Source organism: Hippocampus comes, unplaced genomic scaffold (assembly GCF_001891065.2).
Source record: "Hippocampus comes isolate QL1 unplaced genomic scaffold, H_comes_QL1_v1.1 scaffold174, whole genome shotgun sequence".
Taxonomy (NCBI): Eukaryota; Metazoa; Chordata; class Actinopteri; order Syngnathiformes; family Syngnathidae; genus Hippocampus; species Hippocampus comes.
Window position 1 is genome coordinate 8,909,818 of NW_017805983.1, and position 20,991 is coordinate 8,930,808.

Here is a 20,991-nt window from a genome sequence, read left to right on the forward strand (position 1 = left end):
AATGTTGACCCACGCGTGCTTTGGAAGAAAGACATCACTAGTAGCGCAAGTGGTCTCAAAGTGGGAAAGTCAACTCAGTCATACTCCTTTTATTTGTTTAAGCATCACATCCTTATTGTCAAAGTCGGTGAATAGCATTTCTGCAGGAAACTTGGATGTGTGGCTTCCAACCCGGGATACTGAGACTACTGCACTTTCGACTTGACTCTTGTCAAGGGTCATTTGGGGATGTAGATGGGACTTTCTCTTGAGGGTTTTTGACATTCCTTTCTCCTTGCTCCCTCATCTTCTCTTGCTCAGCCTTTGCAACTCAGGGCCCGCTGACACTGTGGTCTTCAACCTGGCCTTCAATCCCATTTGTCTGACCTGAAGGTTGCTTTTGGCTCATTCAACCACATCGCTTCCTTCCGACAGGTATGTGGGTGTGAAGCCCCTGAAAGTGTAGTTGTATTTTCTCATCCACACTCACATTTCTATAGAATCTGTTGTTGGTCGCTCTTGCATTCTTTCCCATTGAAACTGTCCTTGAAGAGTGTAGACCTTTCTTGCACCTCGCTTCTCAGAAGGACTTTTTATTTACTTCATCCACAGGTTGCATGTTTGGTATGCCACTGTTTTTTTAAATGTTGTTTGTTTGTTCTTTTTTTAATGTAGGGAAATTCCGAACTTGCGTGAAACGAATAATACTCGATGTCCGTTTCATAGCCTAACAAAATAGCCAATTCTGGCTCAAATGATCGGTTTTCCCAGAGGTGTGTATTAAAAAAAAAAAACAAAGGCAAGCTTAATGTTTATTTAAGCTTTAACTTTATTTCCCAGGCTGAATAATGAAATTCACTAGCAATGACAAGGCATGTCATTTGTTATAATATATTACAACACAGTCAAACATGAGTGTGCAAAACAACACTAACTGGAAAGCAGGTTTGGACACGGCATGAAAATCAAAAAGGCAGGCATGCAAAAAGCAAAACATGTGTGGGCCTCGTGCATCTCGAACATTGAAGCTTGGTGAAATTCGTTCTGGGAATTCTGATGATTGAATCGTTGCTTTTTCAACATAAAGCCCATTTATTTTGTTGTCATGACTCAGATATTCCTATTGCCAATGATGATGAACAACCTGTAAAATCTCTGGGATTGCTCATGACTGTGCACAGCGAAAGAAAACCGAACTTTGAAGAGTAGAAAATTTATTTGAATGAACCAAGCAAGATACACTGTAAAGGCATCATTATAATTGAGGACATCCTACATTATTAGTAGTAATTAGCATTTTCCCAATTAAAATGTTAGTCATCCTTTTTTTTTTTGCCTTGATATCATAAAGTTACTTAATGGTGTGTTTTATTGTGAAACTCAGATATCTGGACAGATTGTAATATTCACCTAACATGTAAGTGTTACTATGGAAACACTAAGAGGCAAGTGCATTTGTATGTACTGGGGGGGAAAAAAACAGCCATAGTTTGTCTCTGTCCGTGGTTTGTTTGCATTAGGCTTTGCTTTTGTCAGATGCGTTTTGCTCTGCCACCTCTCCTCCTCCGCCAAAGCGTCGATGAAGCTCAGAGGTCAACATCGAGCAACATGATTTCTGTAGCAGGGAGGAAGAGTCAAAACGGTGATTGAACATTTTCTTTACTTCCTAATCTGTTTCACGGTAAGAACAAAAAAAAAATTGACTGCATTTGACATCACAGATTCCAGACTGAAATAAAAGCACCTTTTCCAGAATAAAATGTTTCCATTCCTACCTTCTGTTCTTTGGCTCGACTGCGAGCCGTGGCGAGGAGCTCCAGCAGGCCAAAAAGGAGGCCCACACCCAGGCCAAGACCGAGAAGGAGAAAGAGACCCCGCAGGTCATACGGCTGCAGGCGGTCTGATGTGCGGGCCTCGTCCTCTCCCAAGCAGCTGCTGGCCCACCACTTGTCCCGCAAGTAGGTCAGCTCGCCAGATTCGCTCAACTGAAGAATGGCCATGGTGAGGTTTTTCACCAATGGGGACCCTGGAGAAGTGGTTTGAGAACTTTGAATCCGTGAGTTAGTGGCTCCCTAAAGCTGATCAATAGCTGAGACTCACCCTGACGTGCGGCGACGCTATACGCTCTCATGGCGATGACTTCCTGTGAACGGGTCAGTTTGCAGTGGCGAGCCACAGCCAAGTCCAAGGACACCGCTTCGCCAATGAAGGCGAAATTTCCTTCCTGCGCACGACGAACGCCTTCCTCCATGCTTGCCACGTAGCTCTTCTTACGCTCCATGTGCTGGTAGATGCGCCGGTACACGGCGCTCTTGGAATTCTTCAAAAGCAAAGAAGAAGAAACAGCATCCCCGTGAAGTCTTTCAGTGCCCTCAAGATCACATCATCACAACACTGTTGCCAATGAACACTGAACACCTTAAAGAAAAGCGTAGTGGATCCTCCGTCCACTGTGCCAAATTCAATCTCGTCCTGGTTGACGAGGTCTTCAAAGGTCTTAATGGAGATGTGCTTGTTGTTGGAGTGCAGTGCCGAGTTAAAGTTGGCTAAGTAGCAAGCAAGCAGCAGTATCGCAAACACCCACCAGATGGCACTGACTAGTTTTCCAGACACCGCTTTAGGATGGGGACCGGCGCCTAAATGCACAGACAGGCAGACAATTAAAAAAAAAAGAGTGAAATGCAACCCCAGGGAGAAAATGCAAACTCCATACAGACTTACATGCCGGTGAAAAATATTATTTAAAACAGTGCCTGTTTGCTGAGTTAGTTCAGGATTCAAGATGGCCACACCCCGGAAGCGATTCATTTATTTTTATTTCTTTAAAAGAAAAAATAAATCAGAATCTGTTTAGTGTTTATCTTTTTGTGTGTCACAAAAAAGGTTCCACTTTTTGTGTATACACTATACTGTGTGTAAATCTTTGAATTGTACAGTCTCAGCAAGTTGGAATTTGTAACCCTGCAATTGAGTCCAAATGCACGAATACGTTAAAGCTGCAGCTGAATGTAACTTCTCCGTTGCTGAATGCGTGGAATGTCAGGCAGAAAAGAGAAAGAGGATTTTTACAACAGAATGTAGAGTGGTGTGGTTACGTTTAACTGGTTGCTGGGATACCTTGAAGAGTGAGCGCTCCTGTGATGTACCAGTAGCTGTGCAGTAAAGTGAATTGGGGCTCGTCCGTGTCGGGCTCGGCCCATTCAGTGGGACTGATCCTGTAAAAGGGGGGAAAAAAGGCCAAGATTCATGTCAGTCTAAAATGTAATTGTACTTAATATGTCTTGAAAAAATATTAAAACAATGAAAATATTTGTGTCAAATAAAAGGCAATAAAGATGGTTGTTCAATTTGGTTTTTAAGTAAAATTAAACAAAGAAGGGCAATTTAATGTCTTCGACTAAAGTTGGTTTTGGAAAGTGAGAGTAAGTGTGAAAACAGCAGTGTGGCTCCAACAGACATCATAACATAGACGACAATACTTCTGCTCTATGCCAGGTTGTACATTGAGTTGATGGCAAAATGCAAAAGGTGACACATACCTGCCCACAAGGAATATGCAAAGGCCGGTGAGCACGAACGCAATGAGGATGCCCACCCACATCTCCGTGGAGAAGGGTGCCAGAAGGCTGAATGAGCTCTCGTCGCAGGCCACGTCTTTGTGCACAATGAAACCGATGCCTGTTTGCATGAAGGGGGTTGTCATGTCAACATATTGCTCTCTGATGGCAGTGAGGGTCAGCGGTGCCACTGCCAGGTCAGCTTCCTAAAGGACGGTGTTGGAAGACCACCTGTTAAGAGTCTGAAAATCCCAGCCACCTCTATTGTTCCAGGTACATTCACAATGTAGGGGAAAAGAATATCCCCTGAAAAGAAAGGGCTGGTGTGAGCCCTGATCTCAACCCCATCCAAAACCTTTTGGATGAGCAAACAGAAATTGGGGTTAAACAGCACTTGGCTAACAGTGACTTTTGGCCTCACCAAAGTGCTTCTGGATGAATGAGCAGACATTCCGCCATATCTTGTGCAAAAGACACGACATTTTGCACCTCGCCAGGTGGCCCAATACTTTTGTCCCTACAGCGTACGCGAATGGGTTGACCATCCAGCGCAGGTGAGGTGACTTACTCCTCTGATGACTTCACCAATCATTCCATTCCAGTTGCCGCTAGAATCCATGGCTCCGTAGCGGTTGTCCTTCACCAGTTGCACTTTGTATCTGAAGTTGAGCATTTGGCTGAGCTCAGAGATCAGGTCGATGCAGTAGCCCTCCAGCTCTCCTCCTGAGCCTTTGGTCATTGTGTATGGGTCTTGCTGAGAAACACAAGTAGAGTATTTTATTTGAATGGGGATCGGAGATGAGATGATGAGCAAAAATTCAGCAAAATGTATCCAACATTTTTAAAATTTAAATACCGGTAGTTTTTAACAACAAAGACTAGACTCTTTCAATGTGAAAAGTTTCGAACAATGAGTTAGGACTTCACTTTGAGTGAAGAAAAATGAATACCTTTATAGTGGTGATGGATAACTCCTTGATGCCTGGAATGTGAGTGGGGGTGGGGGCGTGGGGGGAGAGAAGGAGAATTTCTCTTAAGAAGAAAACAAAGTCACAAAGCAGGCTCAAATCGACTTTTGTTTTGATGTTTTCAAACTTCGGTTTGGAGCAGCTTCAAAAGGCCCGATGGATTCTATTGCTGCATTGTGTCTCATTGGTTTTTCTCTAACTGCAGCAGTAAATAAGATCAGGAGCCACGGAAGGACAAGAGAGGCCTTGTGTACAATAAAGCACGGCACCTGGCTATGTGAGAATCAAAGTCGGGGGATGCTCTGTAAAGAAATAAAAGATCCTTTTCCAACCCTTCATTTCAACATGTAAACAAGAGAAGTACAAGGAGTCCCGTCCCCCAAACCCCCACGGCATCACCCTGAACTGTGACCAGTGGTGTTCCCAGCACGTCTGTGGGACCTTACATCAGAGGAGGGCAGCGGGGATCAGGAGGTGCCAGGGGCGCATGTTCATCATAATTTCATGCGACGACAAAAGTCGTCGCCGATGGGTCAAACAAGGCTCAAGACACCCGGTCAGCCTCCTCCAGAGAGGATGGCAAGAGCTACGATCAGCGGAGATGCCTTGTCAGTTCGTCGTCTGCCTGCCTGCCTGTGGAGTGTTGGTTACGGTAATTGATTTATCACAGTGCTTTCAAAAACGCAGCACGACGCCAGCCCCTCCACTGGTGAGAAACGCGAGGCCGCGCAATTGGATTGTGCTGTGACAGGACCCCGACAGTCTGGCAGGGTCAGAATCGCATTGAAGAAAACCGGCTGGGATCGAGACATTTTTTCAAAAGGTCAGCCAGAGCCCAACGTCTGCAATCGTGAGCGTAGCTCGAGACATGCAGTTTGTACTCATAAAAAGTTGTATTCGGATATTTGGCTTAGGAGTGGAAATTTCAGGACAAACCCACAATATACTACTACATTTACAGTTTAGCCTAAAAGCAAAAAAAAAAAAAAAATTGGGTGAACTGAACATTCCAAGTTGGAAAATTTCGTTAATAGTTTAAGTTAGGCAATTCAACTGAATATTGTAAGTTTTGCTGTTGTGAAAATTGCCTTTCCAGCATTTCAGCAAAATAAGTCTTTTTTTTTGGGGGGGGTTGTTTTTTTTTTTTTGGTTTGTTTATTTTGGCAGTGTAATCTTTTTAATTCACATGTACAACAGGTCAAGGGTCGAGTACTTTTTGCACAACTTGCTGTTCGCCAACAAGAAGCTGAATGGCAAAATTCACAGTTTGATCAACGATGAGTGGACAAATACATTTACTGGTTCAATTCCAATTGCTGTTTTAACAATCGTGTTTATCACACTGTAAAATGATGAGAGTTAGGAAACCTCTTCACAATGGATCAACAGCGCCGCGCCTCAAGCTGAAGGTTCTCAGAAGGGAGCAAGCGGCCACTGAGCTGAGAATGTCACAAAGTGTCATCAGCAGGTTGCAAGAAAGAGAAACGGAGATCGCAAGTGTAGCGGAAAAGCAGTGAAGCGGATGTCCTTGGAAATGCATTGCTATGTTCATGGAGCAAAATGTTATGAATTCTGACATTCATTTCCTTGTTAGAGAAGTTTCGCAAAAAGTCATGAAAGTTTAAACACTTGGAAAAGTGCATTCAAAATTTCAGAGGAGCTCAAATTGAGTCCACCTATAACAATTAGCGTGCATTTTGGCCTCATGCTGAAATTTCACTCGAAAACCCCAAATCCCTGACTTTTTGAAAGCAATGTGTTGAGTATTTTTGTGCCTTTTGGTACACCTGAACTGAATGCAAAATCCTGTCTTGTCCAAGGCAACAATGCAGTTTTGACAGACACAGAGATTTTTTTTATTTACTGTTTGTTGAAAGCAGTGTAGAACTGCTCTGCATTATGTAAACAGCTGTTGTCCTACCAACAGCCACACCACTTGTGTTATTTTCTTACAAAAGGGGTACCTAATGAATAGACTGGTCAGTGCATAGACCACGTATCGTATTTTCCCCAAACAAGTTAAAAAAAATAAGAAATTCTTGGAAGTAAGTTTTCAAAATATTTTTTTTTTGCATTTTTTGTGCGACTATGACAGCCAAAGATACAATTGCACATATACACATATTGTTTTTTTTGCTGTCGACACATTATTTTCAGCGTAGTCTTCGTCTTACCTGCAGCGAATGCCCATCTACTCAGAGCCGCCGCAGTGAAGATAACAGCGATGCAGTCTTTCATCTTGCCAAAAGCCTGAAAATCACATTTGCATACATCTCAAGTTGAAGGATAACATGGCTGTCTGAAAGATTTTTTTTTTTCCTTTTTGGGCTGTGTAATTAATTTTGTACTCACCTAGGAAGTGTGGATTTCACAATGACGAAAAAAAAAAGACACCCAACAAAAAGTGTAAGAACTGGTCAACAAATGCCGCAAGGGGTAAGTGGTTGTGCACAGCAGACGGTAGTGGGCGAGTTTAAATGTGAGGGACAGAGGGAGGGCCTAAATGGGGGAAATCTCAAACTTGTTTGTCGAGACAGAGGCTGAAAAAAAAAGTCTCAAGATAAATGTCGCTGTCTGGTATGGAAATGGGATTTGGTGGAAGTGGTCGCAGTTTTTGCAAGACCCCTAGTTTAAATAAAACAAACCAATTTTCTGTCCTTATGAATACTTGGGGCCTGATCTAATGTTTACTGTTTTTAACAGTGTCAACTGACGAAAGGATTGACAATGGAAATAATAAAAGAATAAATTAAAAAAAAAACATCATACCAATGCTGCCAACCACTGATCCATCTCCGAGCTTAATTGTGATATATTTGTTTCTAAAATGTATAATTAAGGAAATTGCTTTGTTTTATTTTAAAAAATGTTTTGAAGGATTTAAGTCCCACCGAATGTAAATAATCATAAGAGATATATATTTCAGACTGACATTGAAAACTCAAGTCCAGCTACAGCTCATCACATCATTTTATATGGCCCGTTAAGAAAATAAAGCACCTCATGTTAATGAATTCATTCATTCTTTCATTTTCCAATCCGCTTATCCTCACAAGGGTCGTGGGCGGCGGGGGGTTGCCGGAGCCTATCTCAGCCGTCTTCGGGCAGTAGGCGGGGGACACCCTGAACCGGTTGCCAGCCAATCGCAGGGCACACAGAGACAAACAACCATCCACGCTCTCACTCACATTTAGGGACAATTTTGAGTGTTCAATCAACCTGCCATGCATGTTTTTGGAATGCGGGAGGAAACCGAAGTACCCGGAGAAAACCCACGCAGGCCCAGAGAGAACATGCAAACTCCACACAGGGAGGTCGGAGCTGGAATTGAACCCGCTTCCTCCGATGCCACGATGAGAGCCTGCACTTAATATTTTCTGACTAAATTGATTTTCTTAACTTAAATTGAAAAATAGTTGTATACTGAAATGTTTAGTGGCCTCCATTGTTCTGAAACTAAATTGGCAGTGAGAGACAAAACGAGTAATGATGTTGAAGTGACTTTTTAAATCCTGTTGTTTTGTTTCAGTTCGTGATTTTTTTTTTTTCATGTCCCCATGAAAGCGATCTTGTTTTTGCTGTGGGTTTTGGCATCGTCCAACTAGTTGATGGAACTTTAAAAATAAGTGGTGACTTCATCATGGAGGAGGGGTCGCATTCACTTTTTGAGACAAAACATTCTGTTAGGCCTGAACTGAAGTGAACAGTGAAGGCGGCTTCAATTGAGCGAAAAAGTCGCACCAAGCGGTCTAGATAAATACATCCTTAAAAGAGTGCCTGGGATTGTCTGGGAATCCTAATGAAGCCCGTCTTTTGTATTTCTTTGCCGGCTGGAATGGAGTCCGCGGCGCTAAAACGAGCATGTTGCGCTTCACAAAGTCTCTCAGAGCTGAAGAAGAGGGCCCAGCAGAATGTGACAGCGAGCCAGAGGAGGCCGTCAGTTTTTGGAAAGCACAAAGTGACAATAGACGAGGCTTTGAAGAATCAGTGTCGTGAGAAAGCATGAAGTGGCTCCGTGCCTTTCTGGATGTGAAGACTGAAAGGTTCAACTTGGGTTTAAATTGCTTTGCCGTGCAGTGCAGATTGCGATCACACTCATGACAAAAAGAATTGAAAGGGCTTGTCAAAGGGCGGCGTTTAAATTGATTCGTAAACATACAACCGCCTCTGTTGATCTACATTTTCAAAAGATTTCCAACTGAGGAGCTCTCTTAACAAATTCACTTTTAGTAATTTAGTAATCATGAGGCAATGGTTGACAGTTTAGTGGTTGAGGTTGACATCCACGGTGCAAAAAGAAAAAAACAAACGAAAAAAATAAATAAATAACCATCGCCTCCTGCAGGGGGGTCTGCTGGGTTTTTGCCAAAGGTCACTACTGGTAAACACACCAAAGCAGAGTTGATAATTAGAGCAGAAAGCACAGTCACCAAATCCAAGGTCAAATCCTTCCACATGTCAGCTTTGGTAAGGCTCAATTACAGTGGAACCTCTCAAGCGGAATGCCCCAGAGCAGGTCCACGATTTGACCAAAACTTTCAGTCACTTTGAAGTCATAAAAAAAAAAGCGAGTTATTTTCAAGACACTTCAGCTCTGAAACAGCGCATGTGTGTTGAGCATTTTTCGGATGTCACCACAGAGGGTAACTTTACCATGAATGAAACTGGAGACTTGGGAAAGCGGTCACTGGCTGTTCAGTAAAATATGGTCGCTCAGCGATAACTCAAATGCCACAAAAGGAACGAAACAATTGAAATTCTTCTATGAAGTGACTCCCCTCGTCCTCTGTGCCTGAGATCATCAAAGTACACAACGGCAAAACTGTTTTTTTTTTTTTTTTACAAGGTAAAAATGTTTTTTTCAGGACAGTTAATAAAGGTTTGATGATGACAGCCATTTGGCTGTGCAATTGCTTAAATTTGATCATTTTGAATTTCAAATCATAAAAATGGGCGTCAACAATTATCAAGGAAAAAAAAAAGAATGGCACCTTCAATTATTTTTAGGAATTTATTCATTTAATTACACACTGCTAAATTAAATATCGTCCCTAAAATGTTTGCACACAGAACTGGCATGTCAGTACAAACAATACAGCAGACCAACAAATAAACGTGCTTTGTTTTAGTAGCATGGACTATGCAGAAGAACGAATTACAATGTGATTCTCTTGGGAACACCAATAAAAGTGTCCTACATAACGTTCGGGACATTAAACAACTTGATTAAAAAAAAAAAAAAAAAAATCTTAGTAAAATAAAGCCCAGCCATGGGATAAATAATACAGTGCATATAACGCATGCAGTCACCGAAAAGGGGCTACTAAAAAGGAGGCGTTCTCTCAGTGCTATGACATGCTACAAGTCAAAATCATTCGCTGAAAATTGGCAGCTTGGTTGCATTACAAGAAAGCACGACACAAACTATTGCATAAATGAAAACTTGGATCTTGCATTGCAAATTTATGAACAGTGTTCATTTTTCTCAGCAGGTAAGACAGCTCAGCGTTTAGCAGAAAACTGCACATTATGTTTCACATGACAACAATACCATCCCTCTTCTAATATTGCTTGACGGGTGGGCTACAAATAATAATGCGGATAAGAATCTCACCATGATGTTTCTAAAATTCAGATTATATATGTCTGGGGTTAAAGATTAGAATAGATGACCTCTACTTTACATATTGCTACTGGATGTTTTACCTCCATACGCAAACATAAGATTAGATCAAAGTCATCATCAAAAAGAGCCGTAAAATAAAAATAAAAATCAAAATGTCCACTCCATCGTTGAGAGCAGACTTACAGGGCTTTCTAATTGTTTGCTCTGAGAAGCGAAATGTATTTCCATATGTCAGGACAATGTTTGTGAATTCAGATTTGTCGGAGCTACCTTTATGTGACCTAAAATTAAAAAGAAAAAAAACCCAATCCTTTTTAAGAACCTTTTAAAAAAGTAGATCGCTGTGAGTGTGTGGCACCTGTTCATTTCAAGGGATCCAGTTACGAAGCTTGAAAAGGACCTCACTGTTTTCAGGCTCTGGGAACTGTCTTGAAGAGGGCGAGCCTAAAGACGTGGCCGGACTGAGCATGTTTGGGCTGGCACAAGGACTCCTTGCAATGCAACAGGCCCCTTCAGGATTCCCCCTCTCCTCAATGGGGCAAGCGATACTTCCGTTGATGTTATCAGAATAGCCAAAGCTTGGACTGCCCTGATTCAAGCTTTGGAGCCTTTGCCTTTCCTGCGCCTTCTTGGCTCGATTCGCAATGTAACGCACCCTGCTTTGGCTCCTGGAAGATGACCTCCGAATTGATTGGGGCTCATCAACGGATTCCTCCTGATAATCACTAGGTCTGTTTTGAGGGGCAAAGTCACTGGCCGTAAGGGGCTCCACATCAGTCAGCTTCCGTAACTGCTCCGTCAGGTCGCTGTTTTGTCGGGCTTTTGGCGGGCTGCCCTTGCGCTGATGGTCCCGAGTTGATCTGACGACAAAGCTGCGACTGATGCTACGGTACTTGCTGTCGAAGTGACAAGAAATATCATCTGATGTAAGATCACCTAGGCTTTTGGACAGGGACACGGGCGTTGAGGTTGGAACAGCTGATGAAGTCCTGGCTGATGACTGCTTGAGTCCTTCCATGAAGAGCCGGCTCCAGGTATGGCGTCTTTGAGTGAGTCTGTGAGTTGGGTCAACAGGTGATACCGGGCGCGGATGGGGGGGCGTGGAACACTCAATCTGCGGAAGATTAGGGTTTGACTTGCTTCTGTTGATGTGCGGGCTATCAAAGGAGAGGATTCCTGAATGGTGGCAACTGGCGCAGTGGGACTCGCAAGGGACGATCGTTTTGGCAAGACTCTTCCTGGGCACGTTGGTTAGAGACGAGTCAATGACCGTGTCGCTGGAAGACACGCTGGAGGACGAGGACATGCTGTCTCGATGGCTGCCGGGCTCGATCTTGCTCCAAAGGTGGTCGTTCAGAGTCGCATCTGTGCATACTTCGGGTACAACCGACTCGGCCCTTGCTCGAACGTGGCTCTCGCTTTTTGTTCTTCTTATTGGTGTGTATGATGGCAGAGTGCCGTGTGTTCTGCCAGCCTGGGCTGTTTGGGATACGCTTGAAGGAGGTTCGAAATGCACCGGTGCAGCAGAAATTTCTAATCTGAGCTCAGACTTCACCACTGCTACATCGTTTGTGTCATGCGTAGGAGCTCGCAGGGTTTCTTTCTGGCTTTTGGTGTGCTCCAAGGATGCTCGAGTACTTGTGACTGGTTGGGGACCTTGGGTGCATTCCATCTGGATATTTCCTTCAGCAGATGTCCCTGGGAGAAACGCTGTCCGAGTAAATGTTTGGGTTTTTTTGTTTTCTAGATTCATTGGACTAGGACTGCTGGGTAAGCGATTTGAATGGGATTCGGCATTCATTGGAGCGGGGGGTGACCGCAGCAATGATGAGGAATGCTGTGGAGAAAAGCCGTCCTTCGGAATGGTGACAGAGCAGATGAAATGTGTCTTCTTAGCATCTCCAGAATTTTGTGCAGGAAATGGAAGTGGAGTAGTTGGGCTCTGCACTGTGGAGCAGTCTGTGGAGGAAAAAAAAAAAACCAACCAATTATGAATTGGACTATTTGAATATTCTTTGCATTGGACTTAAGTAATTAGTTGCATTACCAGTATGGATACTGCTTGGGATAAAAATCTAACTCTATTTGTCAAATATGCTTCATACACTCCACTATAAAAGTATTGGAACACAACTTGAAAAACTATTATTCTTTGTAACCCCCCCCCATGTAATTACCGGTAGGTGAAAAAGTACGAGAACAGAAATAAAAAGTCTAAATATTTTGCAATTTCTGCATCAAACCTGTGACAGCCTAACATCAACTTTTACGTGCTCCTTTTTTGAGTTCTTGCTATACTTTCCCCTAAGTCCAAAGTCTCTTTCGGTTGTTGCGGTCCTATTATTTTATTTTATAGATTGTTTTTTGAGGGGAGAGGGTAGGGGAGGGGAAACACCCTTAAGTGTGCTCTTCTACGGGCAAAATGCATTCACTATAACGGGGGTGTCCAGCCAGTTGATCGATCCGCGGACTGGTCCCAAATTGGTCGCAGAGGGTATAGGGGGAAATGGCAGAAAAAAAAGATTTGTGTGTCTGTATGTGTGTTATTAATATTATATATTTTTCTGTTAGTGCACACTGCACCCTAAGCATCCTATCAGTTTCACGTTCACAAAAAAAAAAGCATAAATAAAATCAAATAAAAAAGCAGGTTACCTTGAACCTACGGTGGCGCGTGACAAGCATCACCAGAAGTTCAGCAGTGTGCAATTGCAGCTTGCGATCAGAGCTGTTGCGATATATCGGTTTTGTTTTTGTTTTTTTTTAATTCTAATTCTCATTCAAAGTTTGTTTCATCTGCCATTCACCAATGGCACTGGCAAAGAATGGGAACATGGAGTGCCAGGAGAAGCAGTTTAACGCAGTACGCGTGAGCTACGATTGTGATGTTCCTGTACTTTATACGCAGCAAAAATGCGTCCCATGCCTCTGCGTCAGGTCTGTGCTAAGGTAGGCAGTGATATCCTTTTCACAAACTCTTGTATCTACTTCATTTTGATGTTTCGTTCATCATAGGGGCGGTTATGGCAGTTGATCATCATGGCATGCATGCACGCGCATATGCTCTTGCGTGCGTATGTGTATGCATGCACGTGCGGTAAGAGGTCAACCGCGGGAGGTTGGGTGCTTGAAAAGTAGCTCTTCGGTCAAAAAAGTTTGGGCACCCCTGCTCTCTAGGGTTTGGAGCTACATCAACATTCTTCTTCTTTCCCCTGATTAACTCCTTGTTAGTGTGACAGTGTAACTCCTCCTGCATCGTGCACACAGAACTGTCCAATTTCTGTCCACTCAAATTCAATTCTAAAAACGAAATTCCCCTGACATACAACGAAATTGTTTAGATGGACAATGAGATACTGCAACATCATCATCGTAAAGCATCACAAGCAATCTTTACAGAAAGCATTGTGTTGCGTTTGTTGTATTGATTTCAAGGTCTCCAAATGACCGAGAATGATGTCAGTTTAACCGAACTTTGGTTTTATTACTAGTTTCTTCCCATCTGAACTATTTCTTCTCACAACGGTGTCCCTTCTGGGCCAGTAGTAAGACCAAACTTGCCGTGGCAGCCAGCATCGAGCATGTGTGTCAATTGTTTATTTCAAACCCAAATCAACCCCTGAGAAAGAAAGCACCCAAAAGTCAATGGTGAGCAGAAGGAAAAACGTGGGTAAGATGGAGAAAAATATGGGTGAAGTGGAGATGCACATAAAAATCATAGATACAGTATTTGAGTGGAGCATTTGGTTGTGTGCTTTCAGCAGGTTTACCTGGCTCTGGTCATCCCCTCAATTCTGCACTAGGAACAGAGAGAGCGTGCAAAGGGAAAAACAGGAAAAAGGAGTTCAGCAAAAACTGGAAAGAAAAGGAGATGGGGGCGAGGGAACAGCTTCAGGAGAAAAGACTTGATTAAATACTGGAAAGGTAATGCACTTCCTAACATGGATATGTCATTAACAATGATCTCAAATTAAAACCAGGTAGGTGGGTGCAAAAATATCACCCTAAAGCATATCAAAAAGACCTAAAATGTGTCCAGAATATACATGACGGTGACAGAAACTGAGCCTCATTGTTCTTAAGTAAAATTGCAAGCTCGAAGAAAAACGTCATCATATTTGGATGGATGCACTGAGGTGACCTCGATGCATTATGAACTCCAAACTTACCATTTGTGTTATCTGTACCAGAAGGCGTATTTTGGGCAAAGACAAACAGAATCTGAATCAAATATTTGAGGAGGGATTTCATTACTTTTTGTTCGTACATACTTTTGGAGAAAGCTTTTAAACAAGCACATGGTTAAAGGAAGAGGATTTCAAGACAAGTGTTTTGGACACTGGAGGTTTGCGCTTACTAGGAGAGCAAACAGGAGGATTATTATTGTCAAACAGACAGGAGGTGCTCTGGGAGGATATATGGGGTCGACTTGAGCTGAACTAAAAATGATCTTCTACAGCACACGGGGCAACTACACAATACGTACACTACGCTTCGTCCTCTTACCGGCGAAGAACAGAGGTGATTTATGACGCAACTCTTCCATTTTCTGGGCAAACAGGGCATTCATCTCCCGTTGAAGAGTGCCTACCGCCCTCTTGCGGCTGTCAAGGACAGAACTTCGAGGCAGCACTGGGAGGGAGTCAAAGCTGCTCAGGCTGCCAAAGCTGTCACAGCTGCTGCTGTCATCGCTGAGTGACAGTCTCTGATTGTCATCGCCGTTTGCGAAGGGGATGAAGGCGGGGCCGCACACAGTGCCGTATTTAGGCACTGACGTTTGATGCCAACGGAGGTTGGTCCTACAATCTGGCGTCAGGCTCTGCACTGGTGTGACAGTGTTAGGAAAGCGTCGACGGGGAATGTTGCAAGACAGAGCGTTCCTCTGTGAAGCATCAGGCAGAGACTGGATGTGCGGGGCAGCCAGCGTTTGCCTGGCTTTGGATCTGGGGAAAGGCTTGGGTCGTAGGAAAGCCTGGGATGAGTACTGAAAGCGGGCCTCCTTAGAGTGAGGAAGTGACTGTGAGTTTGGCGCAGAAGCTCGGGGGTGGCGATGAGCTGTACATTGTGGCTTAGCCATCTTTTCGGGTGAAGCGTTATGTCTGTCCTGGTCGTCTGCCAGTTTTGACTTTGATCCCTGCCTTTCCTCAACACCACCCTTTCTTTCCGCGTCTGGACTCTCCCTGGAGCCGATCACGCACGTGATACAGTTAGAAGACATTCCCACCCTGCTGGAGCTGTGAAGTGAGACTCGAGCAAAAACTCCCGCCTTGCTATCCGCATCGTGAAAGCGCAGTCGGCTGGCCCGTTTCAAAGGCTCACTCAGAGGACGGCGATGAGCAAAACGAGGGCTCTTACCTTTACCCTCAGCGTGAAAAGTCCCATTGGTGTCAGGGTGTTCCCATTGTCCATTGGCTTGGCAGGATGCCAGTGAATCGCCATTACGCAGTTGTGGTGGTGTTGGCTGGTGAGAGGAGGAAGCAGAGGCCTTGCCCTCAGACTCTCGGTCCTCACTTGTGCCCTCCGAGTTGCAGTCTTTGGTGTTCGTGGTGATCTCAGGGAGGCCCTTCTTGACTTTGGGCTGACCTTTGGTGGGTGCGCTGGCAGTGCGCCGCAGGAGGTGGGCGCCAAACGGCTGCTTACGGCTGTGCTGTGCAGCAGCATGGCTGTCGAGGGAGGCCTGCTTTGGATTTCTGTGAAACAGGCCTTTTATGCCGCTGGCTGCTTTGGCCTGATGAAAGCACAACAAAACAAAACTGTCAAACACTTGGTGAATGACCACTTCAAAAGTTGAAAAGTCACTGAGGATGAAGCAAAAATAAACGCCGCCATAATGCAGATAACATCGGGGGCACTGCATTATTGTCGTAACGCACAGTCTTCGAGGAGCGAACATGCTTATTGAAGGAGCAACTAAAAACATAATACATCCACATGTACTTTCCTGTGACACAAAATGGGTCACCCAGTGTTAACAAAGACCTTCCAGTTGTACGCCATATTTCCTCAAAGTGTAACGAAATTATTCGCATGTCAGTTATTACTTCACGTGTATAGAACAACAATACACACAGTTGTATTTAACGGCCGCCTCAGAGTAGAATAATACATTTTGTGTATAACAGCTCTGTGGGATTAATTTTCAGATTCTCAGACTTCTAATGAGCCAACAATGAGCAATATATGCTGAAGCAATGCACCCGTTATAGAAAACACGGTCCACCATATTTGGTGTAAATCTTACTGCAAGCCTATGTACAGTAGAACAGTTTGACAAAGTTTGTATATCAAGCCAAGGGGACTGAACACTTTTTTCAAAAATAATACTGCAATTGCTAATACTACACAACAAGTCAGTACAATGTCATTGAAATTCAAATGTGTGAATGTTTTTCTGTGCTTGGTAAATGCACAGTCGGGCTAAAAAAAAATAACAATGGCTGTGACAATGAGAACGTCTGACTGTCAATAACATCCAGACAATGTGATGACTGTGAAGGTCTGCTTGCGTCCAATATCATTCCAAAGGTTCATTCCAGGCCAAATCACTCAGTGAGTTTAACCAAGTGGATTTTGATTTTAATGGAACCTGATGTACTTGTTGATAGTGATGGCACAACACTAAATCTCAAATTTTAGGTCAACAGGAGCAGGGGGTCGAGCTACGTTCCACCGACTTTTAGTTTGTCAAAAAAGGGCGTGGCCACCTTCCTTTGAACATTTATATCTGAAGAAATACTGGGCCAATCTTCACAAATCAGGTATTGTTGGAAAGGGAGTTCAACAAGACATCCACATTTTACATATTGTTTTGCGAAAATTGACCCAGTAGTTCCTGAGATTGAAGGGTTCAAGTGAGGAGGGTCATACCCCTTTTTGCCGAACTAATTAAAATTCGGTGGGCCGTAGCTCTGAACCTCTGCTCCGATTGATCAACAGCAAGTTTCATTAAAACTAAAATCCTAAAATCAGATTTTTATTGGGTGATTTGGCATTGGAATGACCTCCAAGTAAACACGGATGGAAATGAATTTTAAAATAATGTCGGAAGTAGATCCAAGTAGTCCAAGTATTGGTACTGAAGTAACAGAAACAGTGAGGTACAGACAACATTAAATAAAGCAAGTCTTCTCAAAAAGAAGTCAGTGTCCTAAATATTCTGAATCTAAAAAGTAAGCCTGTTTTAAATATTGAATGTTTACTTGGACACCCCTACACCTATGCCAATGACTCAGGTATTTATGTAGGTGATCTTAAAGGGACGATGCATGCCAGATGGTCTATTTTTCCCTTAAAACTCAATTTACTTCTTTGCTCATCAAAATGAAATTGACATTCAATTCAATTCAATTAAATCAATTCATTTTGGATCAATGCATGAAAAAAATAATTGTCTCTGGTATGCCCCTTTTTCTTCAGCCAAATTGATCGGTGTGACATCAGCAAAGTAAGTGTAGATAATCAGTCGATTCCAAAACAACGTACCTGTATGTTGTTTAAAATGTTCAAAAACCATCATCAATTGTTACCAAATGTTATCTGGGTATCTTTACTTTTGCCCACTTCAAAGTATCACAGAAAAACAATAAGTTCACTGTTAAGAGAATGACAAAATGAAGAAAAGAGCAGCTAATTTAAATTTTCTCTCGTTGGCCATGTGGAGTCCATAGCACTTGTACAAAAGCAATGATCTCTGTGGAAGGAGGTGTCCAATAGCTGAGCCCAAGGAGCTGCATGGATGTTAAATTCAGCACCGTAATCGATGCAGAAAAGAAGCCATTGCTCTAGAGGAGGACAGTCATCCGTCCTGATTAAAGTAAGCCATTTCATTCCAAACTCGACTAAAACCCTGCATCTTCCAAAGGATCCATGCAAATTACACCCCTCTCACTTGGTCCACCCCATTTTCATTCATTCATCTTCCGATCCGCTCTATCCTCACAAGGGTCGCGGGGGTGCTGGAGCCTATTCCAATCACCTTCGGGCAGTAGGCGGGGGACACCCTGAACCGGTTGCCAGCCAATCGCAGCCACCCCATTTTGTTTTACTTAGTTCCTCCACTTTCACAAGAAAATAACACCAGCAACCAAGGAAATAATCATAATAAGCTGGTGTTATTCTTGCGTTGACATTATCACGCTACGTCACACTGAATGCAAAGTGAGCGTTTCTGGCAGAGCGATTCCATGCATAGGGAATACAGTTCGCGTGGTCGGGCACAAAGTCATGCGGGGCAGCGCCGATTACGCGTTTTCACCAAAAATCCGTACATTCACTCAAGTTGGAAAATTTTTTACTTTTGTCCCAAATCGCCTCTCGTCAGCCAATTGGTTCCGAGAATGTATCAGGTCACAAACAACATCCTGGACTGGTGAGTTTTAACTGGAGATTCGAGAACAATGGAGGAAAAAAATGATCATCACAGTCACCCGGTGCTTTACTAAACGGCTAGCTATCAAGACCTTAGTACATCACACGCAGCACAAGCACAAACAGACGCACAGTGTGAGGAAATAAAATCAGTTCGGGACAATATCATTGCGGTCTGTGAGTAACAACAGGTACTGTATACAACATGGCCAGCTTCCTACACTGATCGGGACCGGGGTAAAGAGAAGCAGGCTTGGAGAATGGGGAATGAGGAGATTTGAGAATCTGGTGAGTGTATTGACTACCGTATTTTCCACACTAAAAGGCGCACTGGATTATGAGGCACACCTATTTTGTAATGTTTTTCATATATTCGCCTCATTAGCCTCTTGCCACAGATTGACCGGCCCTCCAATAAATCTCTACTTTTACTCTGAACCCTGCAACCGTTTCCTATGTCCAAGCCTGGTATTGACAGCCTTAAAATGGCAACAAGGTGAAGTCATGGTCATTTGGCACTTGGCACGAAAATAAATGTATTAAACTGGGGAAGTGGAAAAATATTAAATATGATTAGAGGTTATACCCAGCTTGGAAATTTAAGGGACTACATTTATATATGCAAACTTAAATACAAATTTAAAGTTTAAATTGTCAGCACCAGCAGTGGGTCTAACTAGGAGTCAAGTCTATCTATCGTGTAACCATTCCTTTTCAAGTAGAAATGTTTGTTTTAATATACTGGACAGATTTAGAATGATGGAATAATCCAATTGAATGCAGAAAAAAACAGAAGGATGCTGGGCAGATTCCTGAATGAACATTTCTGTTTTCAAAAAGCTCTGGCGTTAAAGACATTGGATCTACTTGATGGATCACGGAAAGTGGAGATAGGCCAAGCCTTCAATAACTCATGCGAGGCATGAGTTGCTCTTGCATGTAAAGCGGACGAGTGGGATATGTGCAAGGGGGAGTGTGTCAACTGGGCTCATGCAAGGTGCCGACTGGGTGTCACTACACCTGAGCTTTGAGTGGCAGCTTCAACGTTCCTAAAAATGTCCTGCTTCGAAATGAATCATTTGGTAAAAGAGCGGTCCACTGGAATTACAGAGAGACAGAGGCAGAGTGAGAGAGAATCAGACAGGAACAGATGAAAAAGACAAAACACCGGTGCGGTGGGAAGTAAGATACAAAGCACAGCAAGAAGTACAGAGCTTCAGCGAAAGACAAAGTTCAAAACAAGGACAATGTGGAGAACGGATTTACAAGTGACTGGAAACGGCTGAGTACACTGAGACAGAGGAAGCAGCACAATTGTTTATAGCGACAGCTACATTCTTTCTCAAAGTTGAAATATCAGCAACAACACAGACTAACCCTATTTGAAGCCTCCTTGAACATAAATCCAAAATAGTTGGATATGCACATCACCGACAATAAACAGAGTAAGCAAAATAACGATGCATCTACTTTTACTTCTTTGTGTAGTTTAAAAAAAGATATGTAGACTTATAATCGGGTCTGCAACTCAGGTGGGAAATCAGATCCAATCCACTTGTCCCTATGTCAATTTACAAATCATCTGGTAGAGAAATTTACATTTTTTATTTCACAGTTTTCGAATGTTAAATTGGGCACGGGGAGGGAGTATTAGCTATCCATGTGGCTTTGACGGCAATACCTACCTTACCAGCGATGTCATGTACAGCTACATGAACAAAGATGGAAGCCTCCTCCATACCTTCTAAGTACACATGGCGATAACCTGCACACAAACACAAAAGGTGGAAAAAAAAAAAGACATTTCAAAAAGATTCTCGATGCAAATACACAGGTAGGTGTTTACTGTGGTAGTCGGCGTGCAGCAAGACACAACATATATCACCCTAAACCAGACATGGGCAACTACGGCCCGCGGGCCGGATCCGGCCCGTTGGTCTTTTTAATCCGGCCCGCCGAAGGTTGGTACAGTACACAATTAAGGTTCAATGTAAATTATTGCATTCATTTCATTTGGACTTGTAATACAGGCATTTAAACGCCAGGTGGCGCAGTTACTTGAAGTCGCAGAGCACAAGGAGGGAGGGGGAGACGATACGGAAGCTCGGAGGAGCACTAACTCAAGTAAGTCGCGCTCGATACGACGAAGTAGATGTATCCCCACCGCTATTTTCTGTCATTGGATCCAAAACGGCGACATGCAAGCGACTCTTTGTTGCAGTGAGTTTTACTGGAATTGCGAACATTTTTACTTCCTTTATTAGAGCATGGCATCCAAACAAAGAGGAGCGGTAATGGCCGCGGAAGAGAAAATGAAGTGTATCTCATTAAACGAAGTAGGTTACGAAGTACGAAACATTCAGGAGACGCTTGGAGTCTGGAAGACTCAAATCTACGAGACTTTGTAAAACGAGGAAGCGATTCTTGCTCAGTCCGATTCGGGCTATTTCCATGCTCAGAGTGAATTGCTTGCGGCTCGACGGACAGTCCAGTA

General features: G+C 43.3%; 2 protein-coding genes across 12 annotated transcripts in view; both read right to left on the reverse strand.

The window, feature by feature from the left end:
* Positions 1-769: 769 nt before the first annotated feature.
* LOC109528469 (probable glutamate receptor) lies at positions 770-6,998 on the reverse strand. The gene is made up of 10 exons (XM_019891125.1): positions 6,857-6,998; positions 6,679-6,754; positions 4,487-4,518; positions 4,105-4,290; positions 3,519-3,742; positions 3,097-3,194; positions 2,398-2,615; positions 2,080-2,299; positions 1,755-2,005; positions 770-1,594 (listed from the first exon to the last, which is right to left on the reverse strand). Exons 2-10 carry the CDS (start codon positions 6,740-6,742, stop codon positions 1,496-1,498), a joined length of 1,392 nt encoding a protein of 463 aa, XP_019746684.1. The 5' UTR covers positions 6,743-6,754; positions 6,857-6,998; the 3' UTR covers positions 770-1,495.
* A 2,503-nt stretch (positions 6,999-9,501) lies between these two features.
* Positions 9,502-20,991, reverse strand: part of plch2a (phospholipase C, eta 2a) — a 127,007-nt gene continuing 115,517 nt past the window's right edge. For 9 of the 11 annotated variants that reach the window (XM_019891116.1, XM_019891115.1, XM_019891117.1 and 6 more), the window contains 3 exons: positions 20,183-20,262; positions 15,486-15,858; positions 9,502-12,089 (listed from right to left, as the gene is read on the reverse strand). In XM_019891116.1, coding sequence (XP_019746675.1) covers positions 10,498-12,089; positions 15,486-15,858; positions 20,183-20,262 — 2,045 coding nt within the window. In that variant the 3' untranslated portion in view covers positions 9,502-10,497. Of the gene's footprint in view, positions 12,090-13,900; positions 13,930-15,485; positions 15,859-20,182; positions 20,263-20,991 lie in introns of all 11 variants that reach the window. The other 2 variants (XM_019891122.1, XM_019891123.1) reach the window with 2 other exon arrangements.

What these genes read in the sequence shown, in the direction of transcription:
- LOC109528469 (XM_019891125.1), bottom strand. Translation starts at nt 6,742, where the DNA reads ATGAAAGACTGCATCGCTGTTATCTTCACTGCGGCGGCTCTGAGTAGA. An exon ending in AGGAGCGCTCACTCTTCAAG is followed by an intron (nt 2,616 to 3,096) that starts GTATCCCAGCAA and finishes CTGTGCATTTAG; the next exon opens with GCGCCGGTCCCCATCCTAAA. An exon ending in TAGCGTCGCCGCACGTCAGG is followed by an intron (nt 2,006 to 2,079) that starts GTGAGTCTCAGC and finishes CCACTTCTCCAG; the next exon opens with GGTCCCCATTGGTGAAAAAC.